Source organism: Megalobrama amblycephala, linkage group LG13 (genome assembly GCF_018812025.1).
Source record: "Megalobrama amblycephala isolate DHTTF-2021 linkage group LG13, ASM1881202v1, whole genome shotgun sequence".
Classification (NCBI taxonomy): domain Eukaryota; kingdom Metazoa; phylum Chordata; class Actinopteri; order Cypriniformes; family Xenocyprididae; genus Megalobrama; species Megalobrama amblycephala.
The window spans coordinates 19,831,639-19,840,994 of record NC_063056.1 but is presented as its reverse complement, the minus strand read 5'-3'; the positions used below and the strand labels follow the sequence as shown (position 1 = coordinate 19,840,994).

The window sequence follows — 9,356 nt, the reverse complement described above, 5'->3', positions numbered from 1 at the left end:
AGATTGTTGTGGAAGTCAGGCATTTTGGTACATTATTCTTTGCCAGGAAAATGTGATCCATTCTACAACCAGAAGTCAGGAAAAACTGCTTATTGGCCTCACTAATGACAAGCAAAAGCTCCAAAAGTGATGACTAAACAGGTCAAAATCGAGTTATGCGTGGAAAGTGTTGGCTACACTGAAAAAGGAAGAGTCTTGTTGATTTTCACGTGTGCTACTTATTGATTTAGAATTCCAAGAAAGAAACAATGTTTTTAATGCTTTTTGAAACACTAAGAAATTCTTTCCAAGCAGTGAAGCTGCATCTGAGTTTGTGACATTTTCACATGCGAGTTCCAAATGAAATATAGTGTGATTTCTTAATCGGTCCCATAGAGGGTTAAAAGGACTTTGTCATTTATGCATGACACACAGATTTTGTTTGGTCTTTGAGGTATTATTTTTACAAAATGTGCGTTAGGATGTACAATGATTTTTTTTTTTTTAAATTGTATTATATATTTTCCAGTCTAAAATGAACCTTGACAGCATGTGACCTAACATATGCTAATGTCTCCACTTCCTTGTTGCACACAGATTTTAATTTAATTATCTGAAGGGGATGTCATATGATAATACTAAAATGTAATTTTTTTTGTGTGTGGGGGGGGGGGGGGAATATTATTATTATTGTATTTTAAATAAAATGAATAAATTAATAAATAAATAAGATTTAAAATAAATAAATTAACCTTGAATACTCACGAGGTTCAGACAGAAAAAAGTAAGACATATCTAAAACAATTTCAAACACGCCCCCTCTGCAGAGAGCGCGGAAAACTTTGGACAAAGGCCACTGCTATTTCTCAAATGACCAATCAAGCTGCAGTGACGCATTTTCACCCAATCACTGTAGGCTCAGTCTTTGACTGACAGCTTGTCTAGCGAATCAGTAGTCTTCGTTTAAAGGGCGGGCCTTAGTTTTCAGGAAATGGTTTCCAAGTGTTCTGCATGGTAAGGTAAGCGCAGTTTTATTAAATGTAGTAGATAATGCACGATATACCAGCACAAACGTAAACAATGCTCATGTCTTGCATGTTTACATTGCTTTATGAAGCGAAGCATTATTTCTGGTTCAATTTTCCTGAGAAGTAGTGCATACATTTCTCTAGCCAATTAACACTGCTTCCAGTGTGTCGCTTAGGAAAACTTATTCGCTTACGAAATGATGAAAAGTGTTAACAGTGTCCTAATATCATGCCAAATGTGTTAAGTAAACTTTTGTCACACATACACATCGCCACTTATCAGAAAAATGAGAATGATGATATTAGCAATGTTGTTTATGTGTGTATTGCATACATTCGGGATTAAAACATCTTGATTTACATTGTGAATGGTATCTATGACAACCATATTTCTGTTGTAACATCACTATTGATCTTTTAGCCAGAGAGGAAGATGGATGCCACTCAGCAGATTGAGGATCCATACTCTGAAGAAGAAGATCAGGAAGAGGAGGAGAAAGAAGGAGGACCAGAAAGAGAACAGTTAGCAACACTGAAGGTGTTTAAAAATGACCATATACCAGAGGCAGGTGAGACAATCAAGTTGACTACTTTATGTGTATTTGTGTAACTAATATTTCCTGAACGTTATTGAAATAATCACATTAATTTTTCTTTTTCTCTCTTTACACATTCAATCAGAATTCCCTCTCTACGTCGGAGACAATGTTTTGGGTCGTGATCCTGCTGTCTGTTCTGTTCTGCTTCCGGCCCGATCTGTGTCCAGTCGGCATGCTGTCATCTCCATCTCAGTGTTCCGCTCTAGCAGCAGCTGCTCTGGTAACGATGATGCTGTGGAAGCACTTTTATGGGACATGGGCAGTTTGAATGGAACCAGAAAAGGCAGATTCAAGCTGACGCCTCAGGTACGATACGCTTTGACCGAGGGAGAGAGCGTGGTGATCGCCGACGTGCCATGTCAGTACATTGGCCTGAACATCTCGAACAGAGATACAGACAAAACTCCAGAGAAAGAAGTGTCCAAAAAGGAAAGTTCGCCACTATCGAGCAGTGACTCAGAATCAAAGTTGAGGAAAGGTTTGCGGAATGGGTTGAGCGAGAAAGAGAGGAGTGCCTTTCCCCCTGTGCCTTTATGGAGCCATGAGGATGAAGAACCCAAAATGTGTTCACCACAGCCAGCTCACAAACAGCCTGAGATCACCCTGGTACCTGAATCAGACTCAGATGGAGAGAGTGCTACGGATGAGAGGAAAGATTTTGGTAAGTATATTGAAACACAAAGAAATATTACTGAAAATATATGGTAACACATTATTTTTATGCTTTGTTTTTTTCTCTTTTGCTATAGTTTCAGACTCAGCATCATCTTCTCATCTGTGTAGTTCCACAAATTCATCATTCCTGACCCCTGCAAAAAAAGTCATTCCAGAGAGGTAGATTGAATGTTTCTTGATTTTTTTTTTTTTTTTTCTCCAAACTTTCTCCAAACTAGTCTAAAAAATTACATAACTTGATTACATAATGTTGATGTGTACAGCTCTACAAATACCCTTAGTTTTCTTGTGCTTAAAAGAAACCAATAAATACTAAAACTTGATAAAATAGACACCATTTTCTTTCTTTTTTCTCTCAGTGAGGATGAGAGCTCCATCACTCCATCTTCAGCCTCAATGGACCGATTCAGACTGAGGGAAACCTCTGGTGAACCGTGTTCAAACTCATCTAAGCCTGGCATGCGAGCTCTCAACTTGGAAAGTGACACTGATTTTGAGGAAGCAGACATGGAGAAAAGCAAGACTGAGGTCCAGCCTGAATTATCTGCAAAGGTGGAACCAGTACCTTTAGCTGAATTTAATATGGACAGTGATACTGATGTTGAGGAAGAGGAGCCGGAGACAAGTAAGGCTGAACCAGAGGCTCAGGAAGCAGTAACTCTAGAGAAATCTATATCTTCAGTTGGTCTTCATATGGACAGTGATACTGATGTTGAAGAAGAAGAGGAAGAGAAAAGCAAAACTGAACCAGAGGCACAGATGGAACAAGCTCCAAAGGTGGGACCAGTACCTTCATCTGAATTTCATATGGACAGTGATACTGATGTTGAGGAAGAGGAGCCAGTGGCAATTAAGGCTAAACCAGAGGCTCAAAATGCAGGAACTCTTGATAAATCTGTATCCTCAGTTGGACATCATATGGACAGTGATACTGATGTTGAAGAAAAGGAAGAGGAAAGCAAGACTGAAGCAAAGGCTCAGATTGAAGAAGCTCCAAAGGTGATATCAGTACCTTCAGCAGATCTTCATATGGACAGTGATACTGATGTTGAGGAGAATGAGGCTCCTATAACTGAAGATATCTCTGAAAAGAAAGCAGAAGTTTTAGCAGTTACAGAAAGCACTTCATCAGCACCACCCCATACAGAATTCAATTTGGACAGTGACACTGATGTTGAAGATGAAAATCCCATAAAGGTTTCCATGGTGACAGAGGTTTCACATCCCATTGGAGAGGGAAGTGATGTCAAACCTACATCAACTCCAGGGTCAGAGCTCCACATGGACAGCGACACAGATGTAGATGAAGAAAATGAGGACAAGGAGAAGGTGAAGGCCAGAGATCTTCTGTCAAACAGTGACACGGATGATGAGGATCCTTTTAAAACTGTACCAGGCAAAGCTGTGAAGGTTGCAGAGAGTCTTAAGGCTCCTGTGGGTGGTAAAATAGAGCAGTCAAAAGAGAGTACCCATAAAAAACAAGACCATCATTCTCAAGCAAAGACTTGTCTTGAGGAACCAACCCAAGCTTTTGGTCACTTTGAAGACTGGGACCTGCCGCCCACACAAGCATATGGTAACCATCCCATTCACTTTCCTTGCCTATTAATCTCATTCTTGTTTATTATTGTATTCACAAAACACTAAATGCATAAAATTGACATTTTAAAGTTAACTGTAAAACTGCTACTAATGATGCATTTCTGTATTTTCTTAATGTCTTGGAGACTGTCATTAGGAATATTCTGCATTCAATACAAGTTAAATTCAATCATCAGCAATAGCATGTAGCACAATATTAATTAACATAATTAAAAAAAAAAAGAAATGCTAATCTGTAAACATTAATATATTCCATTTCAAAAGTATAGCCACAAGATGTAAATGGTATGCATGTTGATTTTAGTGTGAAAAAAAACCTTTCTGCCTAAAGTTATGTCCAGGTTTACTACTTTATCATGACAACACAACGCAACATAATACAAGTTTTAACAGAAGAGTGAATGAAAATTACATAACAATTTCAACAATTTTCTATTTTTACATTCTACAAAACTTAGCTTTAATCACTTCCATTATAAGTGCCTCACATAACCCAGCTTTTTGCTTTTTTTGCTTTCTTTTCAGTTTGAATGAGTCAAAATATTTTTTTGTGGTAATTAATATTATGCCACAAATGTGATCAGTTGAGCTTAACTTATATTAATTCCATACATTGTCTTTAATGTGAAATCCAGGAGCTGTTGGGGCCAGTGCTAAGTTTAAGCCAAAGCAGCTTGATCTTGAGGCTACGCAGGCATATGGAACAGAGACAGACAGAGAGGAAGAACAGGAGGAGCAACTGAGCCATACCCAGCCCTATTCCAACCTCACCACTGCTGAAACTCAGCTCATTCCTGTAGCAAAGACTTATGATGATGATGAGGAGGAAGATGAAGAGCCACACAATGACTCTCACCTTTCCACAGCAGACACTATAATCATCGCCAGCACCCCAAGACGAGAAGAGCAGACACAGCCCTTTTCTCTCTTCACAGCCCAAACGCAACACATCTGGGAGGGAGAAGACAAAGAGTTTTATCAGAGTGAGCCCACCCAGCTCATGGAGGCAGACACCATCAATGAAACGCAAGAAGGTGAGGAGGAGAACATGAAACGAGGTAGGAGAATCCATGGTGGAGGGAAAGTACATAAAGGTAAAAACTCCAGCTCCTGTCTTATCATTGCAGAAACTCAGCCCATGTGTGAGGAAGAAGAAGCAACAGATGCAGATCTGAGCAGGGACAGCTTTCAGAAACCAAGTACCAGACAACAGGCCGAAAAATATGATTCTGCGCATCTTGATGAAAACAATTCTAGCTCCCATGTCACCATAGCTGAAACACAACCAATGAGTGATGATGAAGCACCACCAGATCAGGACAATGTGGTCAGCAGTATTCATACAGAAAAACCTACCAGGTCCCATATCACCATCGCTGAAACGCTACCAATGTTTGAGGAAGACCAAGCACCAGAGGATGATCTGAACGAGGTCAGCAGAAGACAAACCAACAAAGGCAACCCCATACAACAAACTGAAAAAGCCTCCACTTCCAGTCTTGCCATCCCTGAAACAAATTTTGGTGAAGATGATGAGGGACAGGAGAAAGAGCTCAGCAGCAAGATGCCTAGCAGAAGATCACGCAGGGGTAGACCAAAAAAAGAAAAGGAAGCCCCACAACCTGCTGAGGATGTTGTCCATCACACTATCACAGAAACGCAACTAATGTGTGAGGAGGAGCAAGCACTGGATGAAGATATGAAGAGTGAGATCAACACGGGGGTACCAAGTACAGGACAACAAACAGATGAATTCAGATCTCCAGAGCTTGCTGAAACAGACTTGAAATCCTGTGTCACTATTGCTGAAACGCAACCTATGTGTGAAGAGGAGGCACCATGTGAAGATCTGACTAATGCAGTTAGCACCAGCCAGATAGAAGAACACAGCTCCACAGAACTCCCAAAACCCTCCAGCTCCCATTTCGTTATAGCTGAAACACAGCCTATGCATGAGGAAGATGAAGGACAGGAGAAACACCCCAGCAGTAAAACATCAAGCAGAAGATCACGCAGGGGAAAACCAAAGAAAGACGAGGATCCACAGACTTCCGAGGTTGCTGTTCATCACACTGTCGCAGAAACCCAACCAGTTCCTGAGGAAGTGATTGAGAGAGATGAAGATCTGAGCAGTGGAGTCAAATCCAGGAGATCCCGCAGAGGAAGACCAATAAAAGAGGACAGCGTTCCACAACCTGCTGAACCTGCCATCACTTCCCTTTCCACTATCACAGAAACACAGCCTGTTTTTGAGGATGGAACCGGAAGGGATGAAGATCTGAGTATAATCATATCCAAAAGATCTCGCAGAGGAAGAAAAAAAGATGAAGATGAACCTGCACCATCAGTTGGACCAAACTCTGATGTCATGGTTGTTGAAGCACAGCCCATGTCTGAGGAAAATCCTCAAGAGGAACCTAGTGGCAGAAGTAGCAGGAGACAAAGGAAAGGCAAGACAGAGGTGGAAAGTGAGACACCCGCACCTGGTAAAGTCCAAGGTAAAACCAGAAAAGTGCAGGAAGGGAAAAGAAAGAGGGGGAAAGCATTGTCTGAGGATGAGGGAGAGAGTGAAGAGGAAAAAACCACGAGGAGAGGAACCAGAAGAACAGGTATGAAACAGAAGTGTAGTGAAAAGGAAGAAGAGGAAAGATTGGAGGAGAAGAATGCCCAAGCAGAGAAAGAGCTCCAAGAACAGGAGGACCGAGAGAGGATGGAAAAGGAAAAACTGGAGCATGAGAGAAAGGAACAAGAAGAGAGAGAGAGGGCTGAAACCGAAATGAGACAAAAACTGGAAAGAGAGCAGAAGGAATTAGAGGAAAAAGAACGACTGAAAAGGGAAGAAGAGGAAAAAACAAGAAAAGAAAATGAGAGAATACAGAGGGAAAAAGAGGAAAAAGATCATTTAGAAAGAGAAGAGAAAGAAAGGTTAGAGAGAGAGAGTAGAGAACGAGAAGAACAAAGACAAAAAGAAGAGGAAAGAATTCAAATGGAGAAGGAACAAAAAGAGAAGGAAAGATTAGCGGCAGAGAGAGAACGATTAGAAAAGGAGAAACAAGAAAAAGAGGAGCTTCAGATGAGAGCAAGAGAACAAAAAGAGACAAATGATAGGAACCATAAGGAAGCCAAAAAGAATGAGCAATTGGAGGGGGACAAAACAGAATTGGAAACTCCTCTTATTCCTCCAGCCAGGCGAACACGACGTTGTTCAAGCTCATCTGTGAACTCAGATCAATCTGTATCCTCACAACAGGAGCCATCCAACCAGAGGGGCCGAGGGCGGGGCAGGGGACGGGGTAGAGGAAGACAGACAACTAATGAGCAACCAATCAGTGCTAGACAGTCTAGCCGGAGAGGACTAGCTATTGGAGTCGAAGACACAGAGCAGGACCCCAATTCAACAACCCGTTCCCGATCCCGCTCCAGTTCTAGAAGTTCTGAGAGATCTGCTAATAGTGTTGTAACGTCGAATCAAGGGACGAGAGGAAGAGGCAGAGGCAGGAAGAGTGTTAAACTACCAGAACCGCAGGAAGTTTCCCAAGCTAAAACTCCTGGAAAAGGCAGGGGAAAAGGAGGCAGGCTTTCAGGTGTCGAGAATGTAAATGTCGCAATGACCAATGAGCGTGAACAAGATGCAGAGAAAGTAGAAGACACTGCTGTACCTCAAACCAACAGCAGAGGTCGCAAGAGAGCAGCCAACACTAGCACATCCACAGAAGAGGCTCCAACACCCACACCCAAGACTCCAAGGCGCTCTGTGTCCAGTCAGGCGCACAAGGTCACACACACCCTAAGATACAGACATTTACTAGCAAGTTTTATCACTTTGTGGATGACACCAATCTGTCCTCTTCTCTTTTAGGTATTATTCACTGGGTTGACTGATGAGGATGGAGAAAGAGCGGTCTCCCGTTTGGGTGGAAGTCTGGCAAAAGGGGTGAACGATATGACTCACCTGGTGACTGATAAGGCAAGACGCACTGTTAAGTTTTTGTGCGCTGTTGCCAGAGGGGTGCCGATCGTGACTCCTGAATGGCTAAAGAAGGTGAGGGAGTGATTATTACAAAAATGTTCCTGATTCAAACCATGCCAAACCTAAAAAAAACTCAATCCCTATCTGATTTTTCTCCTATAAAATGCATATGTTTGGTTGATGTATAATTTTAAATGCATCGTCAGGTGTTCACACACATTGAAAATGGTTCTTTTTTGAATTTTGGGTGATGATATACAAAAAAACTACAACAGTGCCATTGACAATCTCTGTTGGTAATGCTTTAATAACCCTACCCATTCAACACACATACACTACTATCTCAGTGAATCAAAGGCTGCATTTATTTGATCAAAAACACTGTAATATTATTACAAGCTTTGTAAAATTTGAATTTTAGCATGATAACATCCTCTCTTTCTCCCCCAGTGTGGAAAAGCTGGCCATTTTCTTTCTACTGATGAATATATATTGAAAGACGTTGAACAGGAGAAGAAGTTTAGTTTCAGCCTACAGAAGGCACTGCAAACCGCTCAAAGTCAACCTCTTTTAAAGGTATTATTCCCTCACAAGCACTTCCGCCTTTGTGTATCAATCCCAAAGTATACTATTTCCATCACATATATGCTCTAATTTTGCTTTCATAGGGTTATGAGATTCACGTAACCAAATCTGTGATGCCAGAACCATCTCAAATGAAAGAAATCATCACCTGCTGCGGTGCACGTTTCCTCCCTAAAATGCCCTCAGCTCACAAGGTACCCAGAACCAATGCATATATTCTCTTATTATAATACATACATTACATATTCCCATATTTTAATGCAGTTTCCCCCTCTCTACTCAGGAGCACACTGTGGTGGTGTCATGTGAACAGGACAGGGCGCTTTGTCAGAAGGCAGTGAGTATGTCATTGCCCGTGGTCAGCACAGAGTTCCTATTGACTGGCATTCTGCAGCAGAGAGTTGACCTGCAGGCCTATTCTCTCACTTCCTCTCTCAACACATCCAATCAGCCTGCAGCCCCCAAAGCTGCTGCCAAGGGCCGTAGGAAGTAGTGACAATGACATAGGAAAGGACTTTCCTTGTAAAACATTTGTGCCAGTTCGAAGACAGACTCTGATTTATGCATAGACGTTTAAGTTGCATAAGATGAATTATGTGACACATAACATCCCAGTTTTATGTAGACAGAAATTAATTAGACGAGATGCTGCTAGGCTTGTAACCACACACCCACCGATTCCTGTGAATGTGAGAGATGGAGAGAGTGTGAGGTGGCTGTCAATGAATGATGAGTGTGTTAGTGAAGGGAGAATAAGCTTCTCTCATTTTTTAACGTATATCTTCAATAAACACTTTCAGAGCCAAAATAAAGAGATATTGTGGATTTTTGCCTTTTAGTATTTAAAAACTGTTGATAAATAGAAACAAAATGCAGATAAAAACGGCAAAAATGATCTAGTGCACATTTTTATTCATA

The 9,356-nt window shown here is 41.3% G+C and overlaps 1 protein-coding gene across 3 annotated transcripts; it reads left to right on the top strand.

The window, feature by feature from the left end:
- The first annotated feature begins 858 nt into the window (after nucleotides 1-858).
- mdc1 (mediator of DNA damage checkpoint 1) lies at nucleotides 859-9,250 on the top strand. 3 transcript variants are annotated; one of them, XM_048151944.1, is made up of 11 exons: nucleotides 974-993; nucleotides 1,429-1,576; nucleotides 1,689-2,267; nucleotides 2,356-2,440; nucleotides 2,641-3,857; nucleotides 4,519-4,917; nucleotides 5,011-7,658; nucleotides 7,743-7,925; nucleotides 8,304-8,429; nucleotides 8,522-8,632; nucleotides 8,722-9,250. In XM_048151944.1, the coding sequence occupies exons 1-11, from the start codon at nucleotides 991-993 to the stop codon at nucleotides 8,929-8,931; spliced, it is 5,709 nt and encodes a 1,902-aa protein (XP_048007901.1). In that variant the 5' UTR covers nucleotides 974-990; the 3' UTR covers nucleotides 8,932-9,250. The 3 variants fall into 3 exon arrangements, with proteins under 3 accessions (XP_048007900.1, XP_048007899.1, XP_048007901.1); XM_048151943.1 differs by having other exon boundaries at nucleotides 859-998; nucleotides 4,519-7,658; XM_048151942.1 differs by having other exon boundaries at nucleotides 973-993; nucleotides 4,519-7,658.
- The last annotated feature ends 106 nt before the right edge of the window (nucleotides 9,251-9,356 follow it).